Source organism: Pezoporus flaviventris, unplaced genomic scaffold (assembly GCF_033815535.1).
Source record: "Pezoporus flaviventris isolate CSIRO_AGI_PZ_B2104156 unplaced genomic scaffold, CSIRO_AGI_Pfla_v1 ptg000433l, whole genome shotgun sequence".
NCBI lineage: Eukaryota > Metazoa > Chordata > Aves > Psittaciformes > Psittacidae > Pezoporus > Pezoporus flaviventris.
The window spans coordinates 1-23,496 of record NW_026892980.1 but is presented as its reverse complement, the minus strand read 5'-3'; the positions used below and the strand labels follow the sequence as shown (position 1 = coordinate 23,496).

Below are 23,496 nucleotides of genomic sequence, written 5' to 3'. Positions count from 1 at the left end.
ATGGGGTGATGGGGATGGGACCCTATGGGGTGATTGAGATGGGAGCCAATGGGGTGATGGGGATGGGACCCTATGGGGTGATGGAGATGGGACCCTATGGGGTGATGGAGATGGGACCCTATGGGGTGATGGGGATGGGACCCAATGGGGTGATGCTGGTGGTACCCAATGGGGTGATGGGGATGAAGGCCCCCCCCCCAATTGCTGCTGCCCCATAGGACAATGGGGGCTGGACCCCCATCATCTGGGCTGCGGAGCACAAGCACATCGAGGTCATCCGGCGCCTGCTCACCCGTGGGGCGGACGTCACCCTCACCGACAACGTCAGTGGGGCCCTATGGGGGGCTGGGGTCACTTATGGGGGGCTGGGGTCACTTATGGGGCGGTTTGGGGTCACTTATGGGGGGTTTGGGGTCACTTATGGGGTGGTTTGGGGTCACTTATGGGGGGTTTGGGGGCACTTATGGGGCGGTTTGGGGTCACTTATGGGGGTCTGGGGTCACTTATGGGGCGGTTTGGGGTCACTTATGGGGGTCTGGGGTCACTTATGGGGCGGTTTGGGGTCACTTATGGGGGTCTGGGGTCACTTATGGGGCGGTTTGGGGTCACTTATGGGGGGTTTGGGGTCACTTATGGGGCGGTTTGGGGTCACTTATGGGGCGGTTTGGGGGCACTTATGGGGCGGTTTGGGGTCACTTATGGGGGGTTTGGGGTCACTTATGGGGGGGTTTGGGGTCACTTATGGGGGCTTGGGGTCACTTATGGGGGGTTTGGGGTCACTTATGGGGGTCTGGGGTCACTTATGGGGCGGTTTGGGGTCACTTATGGGGGGTTTGGGGTCACTTATGGGGGTCTGGGGTCACTTATGGGGGGTTTGGGGTCACTTATGGGGGTTTGGGGTCACTTATGGGGCGGTTTGGGGTCACTTATGGGGGGTTTGGGGTCACTTATGGGGGTCTGGGGTCACTTATGGGGCGGTTTGGGGTCACTTATGGGGGTCTGGGGTCACTTATGGGGGGCTGGGGTCACTTATGGGGCGGTTTGGGGTCACTTATGGGGGGTTTGGGGTCACTTATGGGGTGGTTTGGGGTCACTTATGGGGTGGTTTGGGGTCACTTATGGGGGTTTGGGGTCACTTATGGGGGGTTTGGGGTCACTTATGGGGCGGTTTGGGGTCACTTATGGGGGTTTGGGGTCACTTATGGGGGGTTTGGGGTCACTTATGGGGCGGTTTGGGGTCACTTATGGGGGTCTGGGGTCACTTATGGGGGGTCTGGGGTCACTTATGGGGCGGTTTGGGGTCACTTATGGGGGTTTGGGGGCACTTATGGGGGTCTGGGGTCACTTATGGGGGTTTGGGGTCACTTATGGGGGGTTTGGGGTCACTTATGGGGCGGTTTGGGGGCACTTATGGGGGGTTTGGGGTCACTTATGGGGGGTTTGGGGTCACTTATGGGGCGGTTTGGGGTCACTTATGGGGGGTTTGGGGTCACTTATGGGGGTCTGGGGTCACTTATGGGGCGGTTTGGGGTCACTTATGGGGGGTTTGGGGTCACTTATGGGGCGGTTTGGGGTCACTTATGGGGTGGTTTGGGGTCAGTTATGGGGGGTCTGGGGGCACTTATGGGGCGGTTTGGGGTCACTTATGGGGCGGTTTGGGGGCACTTATGGGGTGGTTTGGGGGACACTTATGGGGGGTTTGGGGTCACTTATGGGGCGGTTTGGGGTCACTTATGGGGGGTTTGGGGTCACTTATGGGGGGGTTTGGGGTCACTTATGGGGGCTTGGGGTCACTTATGGGGGGTTTGGGGTCACTTATGGGGGTTTGGGGTCACTTATGGGGGTTTGGGGTCACTTATGGGGGGCTGGGGTCACTTATGGGGGGCTGGGGTCACTTATGGGGCGGTTTGGGGTCACTTATGGGGGGTTTGGGGGCACTTATGGGGCGGTTTGGGGGCACTTATGGGGGGTTTGGGGTCACTTATGGGGGGTTTGGGGTCACTTATGGGGGTTTGGGGTCACTTATGGGGCGGTTTGGGGTCACTTATGGGGGTTTGGGGTCACTTATGGGGGGTTTGGGGTCACTTATGGGGGGTTTGGGGTCACTTATGGGTGGTTTGGGGGCACTTATGGGGGTTTGGGGTCACTTATGGGGGGTTTGGGGTCACTTATGGGCGGTTTGGGGTCACTTATGGGGCGGTTTGGGGGCACTTATGGGGGGTTTGGGGTCACTTATGGGGCGGTTTGGGGTCACTTATGGGGCGGTTTGGGGGCACTTATGGGGCGGTTTGGGGTCACTTATGGGGTGGTTTGGGGTCACTTATGGGGGGTTTGGGGTCACTTATGGGGCGGTTTGGGGTCACTTATGGGGGTCTGGGGTCACTTATGGGGCGGTTTGGGGTCACTTTTGGGGTGGTTTGGGGGCACTTATGGGGGTTTGGGGTCACTTATGGGGGGTCGGGGGTCACTTATGGGGGGTCTGGGGTCACTTATGGGGGTCTGGGGTCACTTATGGGGGGTTTGGGGTCACTTATGGGGGGTTTGGGGTCACTTATGGGGCGGTTTGGGGTCACTTATGGGGGTCTGGGGTCACTTATGGGGCGGTTTGGGGTCACTTATGGGGGGCTTGGGGGCACTTATGGGGCGGTTTGGGGTCACTTATGGGGGGTTTGGGGGCACTTATGGGGCGGTTTGGGGGCACTTATGGGGGGTTTGGGGGCACTTATGGGGCGGTTTGGGGTCACTTATGGGGGTCTGGGGTCACTTATGGGGGGTTTGGGGTCACTTATGGGGGGTTTGGGGGCACTTATGGGGGTCTGGGGTCACTTATGGGGGGTTTGGGGTCACTTATGGGGCGGTTTGGGGGCACTTATGGGGGTCTGGGGTCACTTATGGGGGTTTGGGGTCACTTATGGGGGTTTGGGGTCACTTATGGGGAGGTTTGGGGTCACTTATGGGGGGTTTGCGGTCACTTATGGGGGGTTTGGGGGCACTTATGGGGGGTTTGGGGTCACTTATGGGGGGTTTGGGGTCACTTATGGGGGCTTGGGGTCACTTATGGGGGGGTTTGGGGTCACTTATGGGGGGTTTGGGGTCACTTATGGGGGCTTGGGGTCACTTATGGGGGGTTTGGGGTCACTTATGGGGGGTTTGGGGTCACTTATGGGGGTTTGGGGTCACTTATGGGGGTTTGGGGGCACTTATGGGGGGTTTGGGGGCACTTATGGGGGTCTGGGGTCACTTATGGGGCGGTTTGGGGTCACTTATGGGGGTCTGGGGTCACTTATGGGGGTCTGGGGTCACTTATGGGGCGGTTTGGGGTCACTTATGGGGCGGTTTGGGGGCACTTATGGGGTGTCTGGGGTCACTTATGGGGCGGTTTGGGGGCACTTATGGGGGGTTTGGGGTCACTTATGGGGAGTTGGGGGTCACTTATGGGGGTTTGGGGTCACTTATGGGGCGGTTTGGGGTCACTTATGGGGGTCTGGGGTCACTTATGGGGCGGTTTGGGGTCACTTATGGGGGTTTGGGGTCACTTATGGGGCGGTTTGGGGTCACTTATGGGGGGTTTGGGGTCACTTATGGGGCGGCTTGGGGTCACTTATGGGGGTTTGGGGTCACTTATGGGGGGTCTGGGGTCACTTATGGGGGGTCTGGGGTCACTTATGGGGGGTCTGGGGTCACTTATGGGGGTCTGGGGTCACTTATGGGGCGGTTTGGGGTCACTTATGGGGGTCTGGGGTCACTTATGGGGCGGTTTGCGGTCACTTATGGGGGGTTTGGGGTCACTTATGGGGGGCCTGGGGTCACTTATGGGGGTCTGGGGTCACTTATGGGGCGGTTTGGGGTCACTTATGGGGTGGTTTGGGGGCACTTATGGGGGTTTGGGGTCACTTATGGGTGGTTTGGGGGCACTTATGGGGGTTTGGGGTCACTTATGGGGGTTTGGGGTCACTTATGGGGGTTTGGGGTCACTTATGGGGGGCTGGGGTCACTTATGGGGTGGTTTGGGGTCACTTATGGGGGGTTTGGGGTCACTTATGGGGCGGTTTGGGGTCACTTATGGGGGGCTGGGGTCACTTATGGGGCGGTTTGGGGTCACTTATGGGGGGTTTGGGGTCACTTATGGGGGGTTTGGGGTCACTTATGGGGCGGTTTGGGGTCACTTATGGGGGGTTTGGGGTCACTTATGGGGGGCTGGGGTCACTTATGGGGCGGTTTGGGGTCACTTATGGGGCGGTTTGGGGTCACTTATGGGGGGTTTGGGGTCACTTTTGGGGGGTTTGGGGTCACTTATGGGGCGGTTTGGGGTCACTTATGGGGGGTTTGGGGTCACTTATGGGGGGCTGGGGTCACTTATGGGGCGGTTTGGGGTCACTTATGGGGCGGTTTGGGGTCACTTATGGGGGGTTTGGGGTCACTTATGGGGGTTTGGGGTCACTTATGGGGGGGGTTGGGGTCACTTATGGGGGGTTTGGGATCAATTATGGGGGGTCTGGGGTCACTTATGGGGAGTTGGGGGTCACCCCCCATAGGACACCTTTACTGCCCCATAGAATACCTTTACTCCCCATAGACCCCATTTCCCCCCCCATAGGCCCCCTTTCCCCCCCATTGGATACCATTCCCGCCCCATAGAATACCTTTAGCACCCCATAGGTTATATTTCCCCCCCATAGAATACCTTTACTGCCCCATATGTTCCATTCCCACCCCATAGAATCCCATTCCCACCCCATAGAATCCCATTCCCGCCCCATAGAACCCCATTCCCACCCCATAGCCCCCATTCCCACCCCATAGAACCCCATTCCCACCCCATAGAATCCCATTCCCGCCCCATAGAACCCCATTCCCACCCCATAGAATCCCATTCCCACCCCATAGAATCCCATTCCCACCCCATAGAACCCCATTCCCGCCCCATAGAATACCATTCCCACCCCATAGAATCCCATTCCCACCCCATAGAATCCCATTCCCCCCCCATAGAATCCCATTCCCACCCCATAGAATCCCATTCCCACCCCATAGAACCCCATTCCCACCCCATAGAATCCCATTCCCACCCCATAGAACCCCATTCCCACCCCATAAAATCCCATTCCCACCCCATAGAATCCCATTCCCACCCCATAGAACCCCATTCCCACCCCATAGAATCCCATTCCCACCCCATAGAATCCCATTCCCCCCCCATAGCCCCCATTCCCGCCCCATAGAATCCCATTCCCCCCCCATAGAATCCCATTCCCACCCCATAGAATCCCATTCCCACCCCATAGAACCCCATTCCCACCCCATAGAATCCCATTCCCACCCCATAGAACCCCATTCCCACCCCATAGCCCCCATTCCCGCCCCATAGAACCCCTTCAGCCCCCCCGTTGTGACCGCCCCCCATGCTCGCTATGGGGCAGGAGGAGAACATCTGCCTGCACTGGGCCTCCTTCACGGATAGGCCCCATTCCCGCCCCATAGAATCCCATTCCCACCCCATAGAATCCCATTCCCGCCCCATAGAATCCCATTCCCGCCCCATAGAATCCCATTCCCACCCCATAGAATCCCATTCCCGCCCCATATAATCCCATTCCCGCCCCATAGAATACCATTCCCACCCCATAGAATCCCATTCCCACCCCATAGAATCCCATTCCCGCCCCATAGAACCCCATTCCCACCCCATAGAACCCCATTCCCGCCCCATAGAATCCCATTCCCCCCCCATAGAATCCCATTCCCACCCCATAGAATCCCATTCCCACCCCATAGAACCCCATTCCCACCCCATAGAATCCCATTCCCACCCCATAGAATCCCATTCCCACCCCATAGAACCCCATTCCCGCCCCATAGAACCCCATTCCCGCCCCATAGAATACCATTCCCACCCCATAGAATCCCATTCCCACCCCATAGAATCCCATTCCCCCCCCATAGAATCCCATTCCCACCCCATAGAACCCCATTCCCACCCCATAGAATCCCATTCCCACCCCATAGAATCCCATTCCCACCCCATAGAATCCCATTCCCACCCCATAGAACCCCATTCCCACCCCATAGAATCCCATTCCCACCCCATAGAATCCCATTCCCACCCCATAGAACCCCATTCCCACCCCATAGAATCCCATTCCCACCCCATAGAATCCCATTCCCCCCCCATAGCCCCCATTCCCGCCCCATAGAATCCCATTCCCACCCCATAGAATCCCATTCCCCCCCCATAGAATCCCATTCCCACCCCATAGAATCCCATTCCCACCCCATAGAACCCCATTCCCACCCCATAGAATCCCATTCCCACCCCATAGAACCCCATTCCCACCCCATAGCCCCCATTCCCGCCCCATAGAACCCCTTCAGCCCCCCCGTTGTGACCGCCCCCCATGCTCGCTATGGGGCAGGAGGAGAACATCTGCCTGCACTGGGCCTCCTTCACGGATAGGCCCCATTCCCGCCCCATAGAATCCCATTCCCACCCCATAGAATCCCATTCCCGCCCCATAGAATCCCATTCCCGCCCCATAGAATCCCATTCCCACCCCATAGAATCCCATTCCCGCCCCATAGAATCCCATTCCCGCCCCATAGAATCCCATTCCCACCCCATAGCCCCCATTCCCACCCCATAGAATCCCATTCCCGCCCCATAGAATCCCATTCCCGCCCCATAGAACCCCATTCCCACCCCATAGAATCCCATTCCTCCCCCATAGAATCCCATTCCCACCCCATAGAATCCCATTCCCGCCCCATAGAACCCCATTCCCACCCCATAGCCCCCATTCCCGCCCCATAGAATCCCATTCCCCCCCCATAGAATCCCATTCCCCCCCAATAGAATCCCATTCCCGCCCCATAGAATCCCATTCCCGCCCCATAGAATCCCATTCCCGCCCCATAGCCCCCATTCCCGCCCCATAGAATCCCATTCCCACCCCATAGAATCCCATTCCCGCCCCATAGAATCCCATTCCCACCCCATAGAATCCCATTCCTCCCCCATAGAATCCCATTCCCACCCCATAGAATCCCATTCCCGCCCCATAGAACCCCATTCCCACCCCATAGCCCCCATTCCCGCCCCATAGAATCCCATTCCCCCCCCATAGAATCCCATTCCCACCCCAATAGAATCCCATTCCCGCCCCATAGAATCCCATTCCCGCCCCATAGAATCCCATTCCCGCCCCATAGCCCCCATTCCCGCCCCATAGAATCCCATTCCCACCCCATAGAATCCCATTCCCGCCCCATAGAATCCCATTCCCACCCCATAGAATCCCATTCCCACCCCATAGAATACCTTTCCCGCCCCATAGAATCCCATTCCCACCCCATAGAATCCCATTCCCACCCCATAGAATCCCATTCCCGCCCCATAGAATCCCATTCCCACCCCATAGAATCCCATTCCCACCCCATAGAATCCCATTCCCACCCCATAGAATACCTTTCCCGCCCCATAGAATCCCATTCCCGCCCCATAGAATCCCATTCCCGCCCCATAGAATCCCATTCCCGCCCCATAGCCCCCATTCCCGCCCCATAGAATCCCATTCCCACCCCATAGAACCCCATTCCCACCCCATAGCCCCCATTCCCACCCCATAGAATCCCATTCCCACCCCATAGAACCCCATTCCCACCCCATAGCCCCCATTCCCACCCCATAGAACCCCATTCCCACCCCATAGCCCCCATTCCCACCCCATAGAATCCCATTCCCGCCCCATAGAATCCCATTCCCACCCCATAGCCCCCATTCCCACCCCATAGAATCCCATTCCCGCCCCATAGCCCCCATTCCCACCCCATAGAACCCCATTCCCACCCCATAGAATCCCATTCCCGCCCCATAGAATCCCATTCCCGCCCCATAGCCCCCATTCCCACCCCATAGAATCCCATTCCCACCCCATAGAACCCCATTCCCACCCCATAGAATCCCATTCCCACCCCATAGAACCCCATTCCCACCCCATAGAATCCCATTCCCACCCCATAGAATCCCATTCCCACCCCATAGCCCCCATTCCCGCCCCATAGAACCCCTTCAGCCCCCCCGTTGTGACCGCCCCCCATGCTCGCTATGGGGCAGGAGGAGAACATCTGCCTGCACCGGGCCTCCTTCACGGATAGGCCCCATTCCCACCCCATAGAATCCCATTCCCACCCCATAGAATCCCATTCCCACCCCATAGAATCCCATTCCCACCCCATAGCCCCCATTCCCGCCCCATAGAACCCCATTCCCGCCCCATAGAATCCCATTCCCACCCCATAGCCCCCATTCCCGCCCCATAGAATCCCATTCCCACCCCATAGAATACCATTCTCACCCCATAGCCCCCATTCCCACCCCATAGAATCCCATTCCCGCCCCATAGAATCCCATTCCCACCCCATAGAATCCCATTCCCACCCCATAGAATCCCATTCCCGCCCCATAGAACCCCATTCCCACCCCATAGAATCCCATTCCCGCCCCATAGAATCCCATTCCCGCCCCATAGAATCCCATTCCCACCCCATAGAATCCCATTCCCACCCCATAGAATCCCATTCCCGCCCCATAGAATCCCATTCCCACCCCATAGAATCCCATTCCCCCCCCATAGAATCCCATTCCCACCCTATAGAATCCCATTCCCACCCCATAGAATCCCATTCCCGCCCCATAGAATCCCATTCCCGCCCCATAGCCCCCATTCCCACCCCATAGAATCCCATTCCCACCCCATAGAATCCCATTCCCGCCCCATAGCCCCCATTCCCACCCCATAGAATCCCATTCCCACCCCATAGCCCCCATTCCCACCCCATAGAATCCCATTCCCACCCCATAGCCCCCATTCCCGCCCCATAGAATCCCATTCCCGCCCCATAGAATCCCATTCCCACCCCATAGAATCCCATTCCCGCCCCATAGAATCCCATTCCCGCCCCATAGAATACCATTCCCACCCCATAGAACCCCATTCCCACCCCATAGCCCCCATTCCCGCCCCATAGAACCCCTTCAGCCCCCCCCGTTGTGACCGCCCCCTGTTGCCCGCTATGGGGCAGGTGGAGAACATCTGCCTGCACTGGGCCTCCTTCACGGATAGGCCCCATTCCCACCCCATAGAATCCCATTCCCACCCCATAGAATCCCATTCCCACCCCATAGAATCCCATTCCCGCCCCATAGAATCCCATTCCCCCCCATAGAATCCCATTCCCACCCCATAGAATCCCATTCCCACCCCATAGAACCCCATTCCCACCCCATAGAATCCCATTCCCACCCCATAGAACCCCATTCCCACCCCATAGCCCCCATTCCCGCCCCATAGAACCCCTTCAGCCCCCCCGTTGTGACCGCCCCCCATGCTCGCTATGGGGCAGGAGGAGAACATCTGCCTGCACTGGGCCTCCTTCACGGATAGGCCCCATTCCCGCCCCATAGAATCCCATTCCCACCCCATAGAATCCCATTCCCGCCCCATAGAATCCCATTCCCGCCCCATAGAATCCCATTCCCACCCCATAGAATCCCATTCCCGCCCCATATAATCCCATTCCCGCCCCATAGAATACCATTCCCACCCCATAGAATCCCATTCCCACCCCATAGAATCCCATTCCCGCCCCATAGAACCCCATTCCCACCCCATAGAACCCCATTCCCGCCCCATAGAATCCCATTCCCCCCCCATAGAATCCCATTCCCACCCCATAGAATCCCATTCCCACCCCATAGAACCCCATTCCCACCCCATAGAATCCCATTCCCACCCCATAGAATCCCATTCCCACCCCATAGAACCCCATTCCCGCCCCATAGAATACCATTCCCACCCCATAGAATCCCATTCCCACCCCATAGAATCCCATTCCCCCCCCATAGAATCCCATTCCCACCCCATAGAACCCCATTCCCACCCCATAGAATCCCATTCCCACCCCATAGAATCCCATTCCCACCCCATAGAATCCCATTCCCACCCCATAGAACCCCATTCCCACCCCATAGAATCCCATTCCCACCCCATAGAATCCCATTCCCACCCCATAGAACCCCATTCCCACCCCATAGAATCCCATTCCCACCCCATAGAATCCCATTCCCCCCCCATAGCCCCCATTCCCGCCCCATAGAATCCCATTCCCACCCCATAGAATCCCATTCCCCCCCCATAGAATCCCATTCCCACCCCATAGAATCCCATTCCCACCCCATAGAACCCCATTCCCACCCCATAGAATCCCATTCCCACCCCATAGAACCCCATTCCCACCCCATAGCCCCCATTCCCGCCCCATAGAACCCCTTCAGCCCCCCCGTTGTGACCGCCCCCCATGCTCGCTATGGGGCAGGAGGAGAACATCTGCCTGCACTGGGCCTCCTTCACGGATAGGCCCCATTCCCGCCCCATAGAATCCCATTCCCACCCCATAGAATCCCATTCCCGCCCCATAGAATCCCATTCCCGCCCCATAGAATCCCATTCCCACCCCATAGAATCCCATTCCCGCCCCATAGAATCCCATTCCCGCCCCATAGAATCCCATTCCCACCCCATAGCCCCCATTCCCACCCCATAGAATCCCATTCCCGCCCCATAGAATCCCATTCCCGCCCCATAGAACCCCATTCCCACCCCATAGAATCCCATTCCTCCCCCATAGAATCCCATTCCCACCCCATAGAATCCCATTCCCGCCCCATAGAACCCCATTCCCACCCCATAGCCCCCATTCCCGCCCCATAGAATCCCATTCCCCCCCCATAGAATCCCATTCCCCCCCAATAGAATCCCATTCCCGCCCCATAGAATCCCATTCCCGCCCCATAGAATCCCATTCCCGCCCCATAGCCCCCATTCCCGCCCCATAGAATCCCATTCCCACCCCATAGAATCCCATTCCCGCCCCATAGAATCCCATTCCCACCCCATAGAATCCCATTCCTCCCCCATAGAATCCCATTCCCACCCCATAGAATCCCATTCCCGCCCCATAGAACCCCATTCCCACCCCATAGCCCCCATTCCCGCCCCATAGAATCCCATTCCCCCCCCATAGAATCCCATTCCCACCCCAATAGAATCCCATTCCCGCCCCATAGAATCCCATTCCCGCCCCATAGAATCCCATTCCCGCCCCATAGCCCCCATTCCCGCCCCATAGAATCCCATTCCCACCCCATAGAATCCCATTCCCGCCCCATAGAATCCCATTCCCACCCCATAGAATCCCATTCCCACCCCATAGAATACCTTTCCCGCCCCATAGAATCCCATTCCCACCCCATAGAATCCCATTCCCACCCCATAGAATCCCATTCCCGCCCCATAGAATCCCATTCCCACCCCATAGAATCCCATTCCCACCCCATAGAATCCCATTCCCACCCCATAGAATACCTTTCCCGCCCCATAGAATCCCATTCCCGCCCCATAGAATCCCATTCCCGCCCCATAGAATCCCATTCCCGCCCCATAGCCCCCATTCCCGCCCCATAGAATCCCATTCCCACCCCATAGAACCCCATTCCCACCCCATAGCCCCCATTCCCACCCCATAGAATCCCATTCCCACCCCATAGAACCCCATTCCCACCCCATAGCCCCCATTCCCACCCCATAGAACCCCATTCCCACCCCATAGCCCCCATTCCCACCCCATAGAATCCCATTCCCGCCCCATAGAATCCCATTCCCACCCCATAGCCCCCATTCCCACCCCATAGAATCCCATTCCCGCCCCATAGCCCCCATTCCCACCCCATAGAACCCCATTCCCACCCCATAGAATCCCATTCCCGCCCCATAGAATCCCATTCCCGCCCCATAGCCCCCATTCCCACCCCATAGAATCCCATTCCCACCCCATAGAACCCCATTCCCACCCCATAGAATCCCATTCCCACCCCATAGAACCCCATTCCCACCCCATAGAATCCCATTCCCACCCCATAGAATCCCATTCCCACCCCATAGCCCCCATTCCCGCCCCATAGAACCCCTTCAGCCCCCCCGTTGTGACCGCCCCCCATGCTCGCTATGGGGCAGGAGGAGAACATCTGCCTGCACCGGGCCTCCTTCACGGATAGGCCCCATTCCCACCCCATAGAATCCCATTCCCACCCCATAGAATCCCATTCCCACCCCATAGAATCCCATTCCCACCCCATAGCCCCCATTCCCGCCCCATAGAACCCCATTCCCGCCCCATAGAATCCCATTCCCACCCCATAGCCCCCATTCCCGCCCCATAGAATCCCATTCCCACCCCATAGAATACCATTCTCACCCCATAGCCCCCATTCCCACCCCATAGAATCCCATTCCCGCCCCATAGAATCCCATTCCCACCCCATAGAATCCCATTCCCGCCCCATAGAATCCCATTCCCACCCCATAGAATCCCATTCCCGCCCCATAGAACCCCATTCCCACCCCATAGAATCCCATTCCCGCCCCATAGAATCCCATTCCCGCCCCATAGAATCCCATTCCCACCCCATAGAATCCCATTCCCACCCCATAGAATCCCATTCCCGCCCCATAGAATCCCATTCCCACCCCATAGAATCCCATTCCCCCCCATAGAATCCCATTCCCACCCTATAGAATCCCATTCCCACCCCATAGAATCCCATTCCCGCCCCATAGAATCCCATTCCCGCCCCATAGCCCCCATTCCCACCCCATAGAATCCCATTCCCACCCCATAGAATCCCATTCCCGCCCCATAGCCCCCATTCCCACCCCATAGAATCCCATTCCCACCCCATAGCCCCCATTCCCACCCCATAGAATCCCATTCCCACCCCATAGCCCCCATTCCCGCCCCATAGAATCCCATTCCCGCCCCATAGAATCCCATTCCCACCCCATAGAATCCCATTCCCGCCCCATAGAATCCCATTCCCGCCCCATAGAATACCATTCCCACCCCATAGAACCCCTTCCCACCCCATAGCCCCCATTCCCGCCCCATAGAACCCCTTCAGCCCCCCCCGTTGTGACCGCCCCCTGTTGCCCGCTATGGGGCAGGTGGAGAACATCTGCCTGCACTGGGCCTCCTTCACGGATAGGCCCCATTCCCACCCCATAGAATCCCATTCCCACCCCATAGAATCCCATTCCCACCCCATAGAATCCCATTCCCGCCCCATAGAACCCCATTCCCACCCCATAGAATCCCATTCCCACCCCATAGAACCCCATTCCCGCCCCATAGAATCCCATTCCCCCCCCATAGAATCCCATTCCCGCCCCATAGAACCCCATTCCCACCCCATAGCCCCCATTCCCACCCCATAGAACCCCATTCCCACCCCATAGAATCCCATTCCCACCCCATAGAACCCCATTCCCACCCCATAGAACCCCATTCCCACCCCATAGAACCCCATTCCCACCCCATAGAATCCCATTCCCACCCCATAGAACCCCATTCCCACCCCATAGCCCCCATTCCCACCCCATAGAACCCCATTCCCACCCCATAGAACCCCATTCCCACCCCATAGAACCCCATTCCCGCCCCATAGAACCCCATTCCCACCCCATAGAACCCCATTCCCACCCCATAGCCCCCCATTCCCGCCCCATAGAACCCCTTCAGCCCCCCCGTTGTGACCGCCCCCCATGCTCGCTATGGGGCAGGAGGAGAACATCTGCCTGCACTGGGCCTCCTTCACGGATAGGCCCCATTCCCACCCCATAGAATCCCATTCCCACCCCATAGAATCCCATTCCCGCCCCATAGAACCCCATTCCCACCCCATAGAACCCCATTCCCACCCCATAGAATCCCATTCCCACCCCATAGAACCCCATTCCCACCCCATAGCCCCCATTCCCACCCCATAGAATCCCATTCCCACCCCATAGCCCCCATTCCCACCCCATAGAATCCCATTCCCACCCCATAGCCCCCATTCCCGCCCATAGAATCCCATTCCCGCCCATAGAATCCCATTCCCACCCCATAGAATCCCATTCCCGCCCCATAGAATCCCATTCCCGCCCCATAGAATACCATTCCCACCCCATAGAACCCCATTCCCACCCCATAGCCCCCATTCCCGCCCCATAGAACCCCTTCAGCCCCCCCCGTTGTGACCGCCCCCTGTTGCCCGCTATGGGGCAGGTGGAGAACATCTGCCTGCACTGGGCCTCCTTCACGGATAGGCCCCCATTCCCACCCCATAGAATCCCATTCCCACCCCATAGAATCCCATTCCCACCCCATAGAATCCCATTCCCGCCCCATAGAACCCCATTCCCACCCCATAGAATCCCATTCCCACCCCATAGAACCCCATTCCCGCCCCATAGAATCCCATTCCCACCCCATAGAATCCCATTCCCGCCCCATAGAACCCCATTCCCACCCCATAGCCCCCATTCCCGCCCCATAGAATCCCCATTCCCGCCCCATAGAATCCCATTCCCACCCCATAGAATCCCATTCCCGCCCCATAGAATCCCATTCCCGCCCCATAGAATCCCATTCCCACCCCATAGAATCCCATTCCCCCCCATAGAATCCCATTCCCGCCCCATAGAACCCCATTCCCCCCCATAGCCCCCATTCCCACCCCATAGAACCCCATTCCCACCCCATAGAATCCCATTCCCACCCCATAGAATCCCATTCCCCCCCCATAGGCCCCATTCCCACCCCATAGAGTACCATTCCCACCCCATAGAATCCCATTCCCACCCCATAGAATCCCATTCCCACCCCATAGAACCCCATTCCCACCCCATAGAACCCCATTCCCACCCCATAGAACCCCATTCCCACCCCATAGCCCCCATTCCCGCCCCATAGAACCCCTTCAGCCCCCCCGTTGTGACCGCCCCCATGCTCGCTATGGGGCAGGAGGAGAACATCTGCCTGCACTGGGCCTCCTTCACGGATAGGCCCCATTCCCACCCCATAGAACCCCATTCCCACCCCATAGAATCCCATTCCCGCCCCATAGAACCCCATTCCCGCCCCATAGAATCCCATTCCACCCCATAGCCCCCATTCCCGCCCCATAGAACCCCTTCAGCCCCCCCGTTGTGACCGCCCCCCATGCTCGCTATGGGGCAGGAGGAGAACATCTGCCTGCACTGGGCCTCCTTCACGGGCAGCGCTGAGATCGCCCAGGTCCTCCTGGATGCTCGCTGCGACCTCCACGCCGTCAACTGCCATGGGGACACCCCCCTGCACATCGCCGCCAGGGAGAGCTACCACGACTGCGTGCTGTATGGGGGGCGCTATGGGGCGCTGTGGGGCGAGAGGGGGGCGCTATGGGGCGCTGTGGGGCGCTATGGGGTGCTATGGGGCGAGAGGGGGTCGCTATGGGGCGCTATGGGGCGCTATGGGGTGCTATGGGGCGAGATGGGGTCGCTATGGGGCGCTATGGGGTGCTATGGGGCGAGAAGGGGGCGCTATGGGGCGCTATGGGGCGAGAGGGGGCGCTATGGGGTGCTATGGGGCGAGACGGGGGCGCTATGGGGTGCTATGGGGTGCTATGGGGCGAGAGGGGGTCGCTATGGGGCGCTATGGGGTGCTATGGGGCGAGAGGGGGTCGCTATGGGGGCCTATGGGGTGAGAGGGGGGCGCTATGGGGCGAGAGGGGGTCACTATGGGGCGCTATGGGGAGAGAGGGGGTCGCTATGGGTCGCTATGGGGCGAGAGGGGGGTGCTATGGGGCGAGAGGTTGGCGCTATGGGGCGCTATGGGGCTAGAGGGGGACGCTATGGGGTGCCATGGGGCGCTATGGGGCGCTATGGGGCGAGACGGGGGCGCTATGGGGCGAGAGGGGGGCGCTATGGGGCGCTATGGGGCACTATGGGGTGCTATGGGGCGAGAGGGGGTCGCTATGGGTCGCTATGGGGCGAGAGGGGGGCGCTATGGGGCGAGAGGGGGGCGCTATGGGGCGAGAGGGGGTCACTATGGGGCACTATGGGGAGAGAGGGGGTCGCTATGGGTCGCTATGGGGCGCTATGGGGTCGCTATGGGGGCTATGGGGCGAGAGGGGGTCGCTATGGGGCGCTATGGGGCGAGAGGGGGCGCTATGGGGCGCTATGGGGCGAGAGGGGGCGAGAGGGGGGCGCTATGGGGCGCTATGGGGCGCTATGGGGTGCTATGGGGTGCTATGGGGCAAGAGGGGGGCGCTATGGGGCACTATGGGGTGAGAGGGGGTCACTATGGGGCGCTATGGGGCGCTATGGGGCGCTATGGGGTGCTATGGGCGCTATGGGGCAAAAGGGGGGCGCTATGGGGCGAGAGGGGGGCGCTATGGGGCGAGAGGGGGTCACTATGGGGCGCTATGGGGTGCTATGGGGCGCTATGGGGCGAGAGGGGGGGCGCTATGGGGCGAGAGGGGGTCACTATGGGGCGCTATGGGGAGAGAGGGGGTCGCTATGGGTCGCTATGGGGCGCTTGGGGTCGCTATGGGGGGGGCTATGGGGCGAGAGGGGGTCGCTATGGGGCGCTATGGGGCGAGAGGGGGGCGCTATGGGGCGCTATGGGGTGCTATGGGGCGAGAGGGGGTCGCTATGGGGCGCTATGGGGTGCTATGGGGCACTATGGGGTGCTATGGGGCGCTATGGGGCGAGACGGCGCTATGGGGTGCTATGGGCGCTATGGGGCGAGAGGGAGGCGCTATGGGGCGCTATGGGGTGAGAGGGGGGTGCTATGGGGCGCTATGGGCGAGAGGGGGCGAGAGGGGGGCGCTATGGGGCGCTATGGGGCGAGAGGGGGTCACTATGGGGCGCTATGGGGCGCTATGGGGTGCTATGGGGCGAGACGGGGTCGCTACAGGGCGCTATGGGGCGGGAGGGGGTCGCTATGGGGTGCTATGGGTCGCTATGGGGTGCTATGGGGCGCTATGGGGCGAGACGGGGTCACTATGGGGGCGCTATGGGGCGAGAGGGGTCGCTATGGGGCGCTATGGGGCGAGAGGGGGCGCTATGGGGCGCTATGGGGCGAGAGGGGGTCGCTATGGGTCCCTATGGGCATCTATAGGGGGTCTTGGAATGGGTTTCATGGGGTTTGGAGGGGGTATAGGGGGGTTGAGGGGATGGGGGTGGGTTCTCGGTGGGGCACTATGGGGCGCTATGGGGCGCTATGGGGCGCTATGGGGCAAGAGGGGGTCGCTATGGGGGGCTTGGAATGGGTTTCATGGGGTTTGAAGGGGCTATGGGGGGGTTGAGGGGATGGGGATGCGTTCTCTATGGGGCGCTATGGGGCGCTATGGGGCACTATGGGGCGAGAGGGGGGCGCTATGGGGGGGTTGGAATGGGTTTCATGGGGTTTGAAGGGGATATGGGGGGTTCGTAGGGGCCTGAGCGGCTGGGGTGTCTCTATAGGTCTCCATAGGTTCCCTATAGGGTCTCTATAGGGTATCCATGGGGTCTCTATGGGGTCTCTATGGGGTCTCTATGGGGTCTCTATAGGGTATCCATAGGGTCTCTATGGGGTATCCATGGGGTCTCTATAGGCTCTCTATGGGGTCTCTATGGGCTCTCTATAGGGTCTCTATGGGGTCTCTATGAGGTCTCTATGGGGTCTCTATGGGGTCTCTATGGGGTCTCTATAGGGTCTCTATGGGGTCCCTATAGGCTCTCTATAGGCTCTCTATGGGGTCTCTATAGGCTCTCTGTAGGCTCTCTATAGGCTCTCTATGGGGTCTCTATAGGCTCTCTATAGGGTCTCTATAGGCTCTCTATGGGGTCTCTATGAGGTCTCTATGGGGTCTCTATGGGGTCTCTATAGGGTCTCTATGGGGTCCCTATAGGCTCTCTATAGGCTCTCTATGGGGTCTCTATAGGCTCTCTATGGGGTCCCTATAGGCTCTCTATAGGCTCTCTATGGGGTCTCTATAGGCTCTCTGTAGGCTCTCTATAGGCTCTCTATGGGGTCTCTATAGGCTCTCTATGGGGTCTCTATAGGCTCTCTATAGGCTCTCTATGGGTTCTCTATGAGGTCTCTATGGGGTCTCTATGGGGTCTCTATAGGCTCTCTATAGGCTCTCTATGGGTCTCTATGAGGTCTCTATGGGGTCTCTATAGGCTCTCTATGGGGTCTCTATGGGCTCTCTATAGGCTCTCTATGGGGTCTCTATAGGCTCTCTATGGGGTCTCTATGGGGTCTCTATAGGCTCTCTATGGGGTCTCTATGGGGTCTCTATAGGCTCTCTATGGGGTCTCTATAGGCTCTCTATGGGGTCTCTATAGGCTCTCTATAGGCTCTCTATGGGGTCTCTATAGGCTCTCTATAGGCTCTCTATGGGGTCTCTATAGGCTCTCTATAGGCTCTCTGTGGGGTCTCTATGGGGTCTCTATAGGCTTTCTGTGGGGTCCCTATAGGCTCTCTGTGGGGTCTCTATAGGCTCTCTGTAGGCTCTCTATAGGCTCTCTATGGGGTCTCTATAGGCTCTCTATGGGGTCTCTATAGGCTCTCTATAGGCTCTCTATGGGGTCTCTATAGGCTCTCTATGGGGTCTCTATAGGGTCTCTATGGGGTCTCTATAGGCTCTCTATAGGCTCTCTTTGGGGTCTCTATGGGGTCTCTATAGGCTCTCTATAGGCTCTCTATGGGGTCTCTATAGGCTCTCTATGGGGTCTCTATAGGCTCTCTATGGGGTCCCTATAGGGTCTCTATAGGGTCTCTATAGGCTCTCTATGGGGTCTCTATAGGCTCTCTATGGGGTCCCTATAGGCTCTCTATGGGGTCTCTATGGGGTCTCTATGGGGTCTCTATAGGCTCTCTATAGGCTCTCTATGGGGTCTCTATAGGCTCTCTATGGGTCTCTATAGGCTCTCTATAGGGTCTCTATAGGCTCTCTATGGGGTCCCTATAGGCTCTCTATGGGGTCTCTATAGGCTCTCTATGGGGTCTCTATAGGCTCTCTATGGGGTCTCTATAGGCTCTCTATGGGGTCCCTATAGGCTCTCTATAGGGTCTCTATGGGGTCTCTATAGGCTCTCTATAGGGTCTCTATGGGGTCTCTATGGGCTCTCTATGGGGTCTCTATGGGGTCTCTATGAGCTCTCTATAGGCTCTCTATGGGGTCTCTATGGGCTCTCCATAGGCCTCCATAGGTCCCTGTAGGCTCCCTGTCTCTCTGTGCCCCCCAGGCTGTTCCTGTCCCGTGGGGCAGACCCCGAGCTCCGCAACAAGGAGGGTGACTCCCCCCTAGAGCTGACCCCCGAGCGCTCCGATGTGTGGGTCTCGCTCCAGCTCACCCGCAAGCTGCGCCAGGGGGCCCTGGCCCGGGGGCTGCGCACCGAGCGCATCGTCAGCAGGGACCTGTGGGGCGCTGTGGGGCGCTAAGGGATGGGGCTTATGGGGGGGCTAGGGGGGCTATGGGGGGGGCTATGGGGGGGCTATGGGGGTCTATGGGGGGCTATGGGGGTCCTATGGGTCTCTAGAGGGGGCTGTGGGGGTCCTATGGGGGTCCTATGGGGGCTATGGGGGTCCTATGGGACTCTAGAGGGGGCTATGGGGGTCTATGGGGGTCCTATGGGGGGTCCTATGGGGGTCTATGGGGGTCCTATGGGACTCTAGAGGGGCTATGGGGGTCCTATGGGGGTCCTATGGGACTCTAGAAGGGGCTATGGGAGTCCTATGGGCCTCTATGGGGGTCCTATGGGCCTCTACGGGGTCCTATGGGGGTCTATGGGGGTCCTATGGGTCTCTAGAGGGGCCTGTGGGGGTCCTATGGGTCTCTATGGGGGGCTATGGGGGTCTATGGGGGTCCTATGGGGCTCTAGAGCGGGCTATGGGGGTCCTATGGGGGTCTATGGGTGTCCTACGGGGGTCCTGTGGGGATCCTATGGGGGTCTATGGGGTCCTATGGGACTCTAGAGGGGTCCTATGGGGGTCTATTGGGGTCTATGGGTGTCCTACGGGGTCCTGTGGGGGTCCTATGGGGGTCTATGGGGGGTCCTATGGGCCTCTAGGAGGGGCTATGGGGGTCCTATGGGGGTCTGTAGGGTTCTCTAGGGGTCCATTAGGGTCCTATGGGCTCCTATAGGGGGTTATAGGCGCATCCCTGCATCCCTTGGGTACCATTGATGCTCGGTGGTACCTGGAGCATCAATTGGGTACCATTGATGCTCGGTGGTACCCGAGAGCATCCCATGGGTACCATTGATGCTCGGTGGTACCTGGAGCATCCCTTGGGTACCATTGATGCTCGGTGGTACCTGGAGCATCCCTTGGGTACCATTGATGCTCGGTGGTACCTGGAGCATCCCTTGGGTACCATTGATGCTCGGTGGTACCTGGAGCATCCCTTGGGTACCATTGATGCTCGGTGGTACCTGGAGCATCCCTTGGGTACCATTGATGCTCGGTGGTACCTGGAGCATCCCTTGGGTACCATTGATGCTCGGTGGTACCAAACAGCATCCCTTGGGTACCATTGATGCTCAGTGGTACCTGGAGCATCCCTTGGGTACCATTGATGCTCGGTGGTACCCAACAGCATCCCTTGGGTACCATTGATGCTCGGTGGTACCTGGAGCATCCCTTGGGTACCATTGATGCTCGGTGGTACCTGGAGCATCCCTTGGGTACCATTGATGCTCGGTGGTACCCAACAGCATCCCTTGGGTACCATTGATGCTCGGTGGTACCAAACAGCATCCCTTGGGTACCATTGATGCTCAGTGGTACCTGGAGCATCCCTTGGGTACCATTGATGCTCGGTGGTACCTGGAGCATCCCTTGGGTACCATTGATGCTCGGTGGTACCTGGAGCATCCCATGGGTACCATTGATGCTCGGTGGTACCCAACAGCATCCTTTGGGTACCATTGATGCTCGGTGGTACCCAACAGCATCCCTTGGGTACCATTGATGCTCGGTGGTACCTGAGAGCATCCCATGGGTACCATTGATGCTCGGTGGTACCTGAGAGCATCCCTTGGGTACCATTGATGCTCGGTGGTACCTGGAGCATCCCTTGGGTACCATTGATGCTCGGTGGTACCCAACTGCATCCCATGGGTACCATTGATGCTCGGTGGTACCCAACAGCATCCCTTGGGTACCATTGATGCTCGGTGGTACCCAACAGCATCCCTTGGGTACCATTGATGCTCGGTGGTACCTGGAGCATCCCTTGGGTACCATTGATGCTCGGTGGTACCCAACAGCATCCCTTGGGTACCATTGATGCTCGGTGGTACCCAACAGCATCCCTTGGGTACCATTGATGCTCGGTGGTACCCAACAGCATCCCTTGGGTACCATTGATGCTCAGTGGTACCTGGAGCATCCCTTGGGTACCATTGATGCTCGGTGGTACCTGGAGCATCCTTGGGTACCATTGATGCTCGGTGGTACCTGGAGCATCCCTTGGGTACCATTGATGCTCGGTGGTACCTGGAGCATCCCTTGGGTACCATTGATGCTCGGTGGTACCCAACAGCATCCCTTGGGTACCATTGATGCTCGGTGGTACCCGAGAGCATCCCTTGGGTACCATTGATGCTCGGTGGTACCTGGAGCATCCCTTGGGTACCATTGATGCTTGGTGGTACCCAACAGCATCCTTGGGTACCATTGATGCTCGGTGGTACCTGGAGCATCCCTTGGGTACCATTGATGCTCGGTGGTACCTGGAGCATCCCTTGGGTACCATTGATGCTCGGTGGTACCCAACAGCATCCCATGGGTACCATTGATGCTCGGTGGTACCCAAGAGCATCCCTGCATCCCTGCATCCCTAGGGATGTGGCGCGGGGCTACGAGAACGTGCCCATCCCCTGCGTCAATGGGGTGGACGAGGAGCCCTGCCCCCAGGATTACAAATACATCGCCGAGAACTGCGAGACCTCCACCATGAACATCGACCACAACATCACCCACCTCCAGGTGCGCCCTATAGGGCGGCTATGGGGCGACGGGGATGGGGGGAATGGGGTCCTATGGGGCTGTGGGGGGGTCTGTGGGGTTCTAGAGGGGTCTTATGGGGGTTCGGTGGGTTGCTTGGGGGGTACTGTGGGGCTCTGGGGGGGTCCTGTGGGGCGATATGGGGTTCTATGGGGTGCTATGGGGGTTTATGGGCTCTATGGGGGTTCTATGGGGCTCTATCGGTCTTCTGTGGGGGTCCTGTGGGGCTCTATGGGGTTCTTATGGGGCGATATGGGGTGCTATGGGGGTTCTGTGGGGCTCTATGGAGGTCCTATGGGGGTTCTATGGGGCTCTATCGGTCCTTCTATGGGGGTCCTGTGGGGTGATATGGGGTCCTATAGGGTGATATGGGGTGATACGGGTCCTATGGGGGTTCTGTGGGGCTCTATGGGGGTCCTGTGGGGGTTCTGTGGGGTTCTATGGGGGTTCTGTGTAGCCCTATGGGTCCCTATGGATCCCTATGGGTCTCTATGGATCCCTATGGGTCCCTATGGGTCCCTATGTTCCCTATGGGTCCCTATGGTCCCTATGGATCCCTATGGATCCCTATGGGTCTCTATGTATCCCTATGTGTCCCTATGGGTCTCTATGGGTCCCTATGGGTCCCTATGGGTCTCTGTGTGTCCCTATGTATCCCTATGGGTCCCTATGAGTCCCTATGGGTTTCTATGGGTCTCTATGTGTCTCATGTGTCTCTATGTGTCCCTATGTGTCCCTATGGGTCCCTATGGATCCCTATGGGTCTCTATGGGTCCCTATGGGTCTCTATGGGTCGCTATGGGTCCCTCTCTGTCCCCCCCAGCACTGCACGTGCCAGGACGATTGCTCCTCCAGCAACTGCCTCTGCGGGCAGCTCAGCATCCGCTGCTGGTACGACAAGGTGAGAGCCTATGGGGCAGCCCTATAGCCTATGGGGCACAATATATCCTATGGGGCAGCCTAGAGCCTATGGGGCACAGTATATCCTATGGGGCAGCCCTATATCCTATGGGGCACAATATATCCTATGGGGCACCCTATACCCTATGGGGCAGCCTAGAGCCTATGGGGCACAATATATCCTATGGGGCAGCCTATACCCTATGGGGCAGCCTAGAGCCTATGGGGCACAATATATCCTATGGGGCAGCCCTATACCCTATGGGGCAGCCTAGAGCCTATGGGGCACAATATATCCTATGGGGCAGCCCTATACCCTATGGGGCAGCCTAGAGCCTATGGGGCACAATATATCCTATGGGGCACCCTATACCCTATGGGGCAGCCTAGAGCCTATGGGGCAGCCCTATACCCTATGGGGCACAATATATCCTATGGGGCACGCTAGAGCATATGGGGCAGCCTAGAGCCTATGGGGCACAATATATCCTATGGGGCAGCCCTATACCCTATGGGGCAGCCTAGAGCCTATGGGGCACCCTATACCCTATGGGGCACCCTATACCCTATGGGACCCCTATATCCTATGGGGCACCCCTATACCCTATGGGCACCCCTATATCCTATGGGGCACCCCTATACCCTATGGGGCACCCCTATATCCTATGGGGCACCCCTATACCA

The 23,496-nt window shown here is 58.5% G+C and overlaps 1 protein-coding gene and 1 long non-coding RNA gene across 2 annotated transcripts; both read left to right on the top strand.

The window, feature by feature from the left end:
• Positions 1–208: 208 nt before the first annotated feature.
• LOC133263699 (uncharacterized) lies at positions 209–19,317 on the top strand. Its single transcript, XR_009741523.1, has 3 exons — positions 209–323; positions 15,112–15,266; positions 19,149–19,317. It is a non-coding gene; the product is annotated as an uncharacterized LOC133263699 (long non-coding RNA).
• Positions 19,318–21,690: 2,373 nt separating this feature from the next.
• On the top strand, positions 21,691–22,813 carry LOC133263700 (histone-lysine N-methyltransferase EHMT2-like; the record flags this gene model as incomplete). Its single annotated transcript, XM_061443572.1, has 2 exons — positions 21,691–21,894; positions 22,736–22,813. Coding segments are annotated over exons 1-2 (282 nt in total), but the record flags the coding sequence as incomplete, so codon positions are not given.
• Between the last annotated feature and the right edge of the window lie 683 nt (positions 22,814–23,496).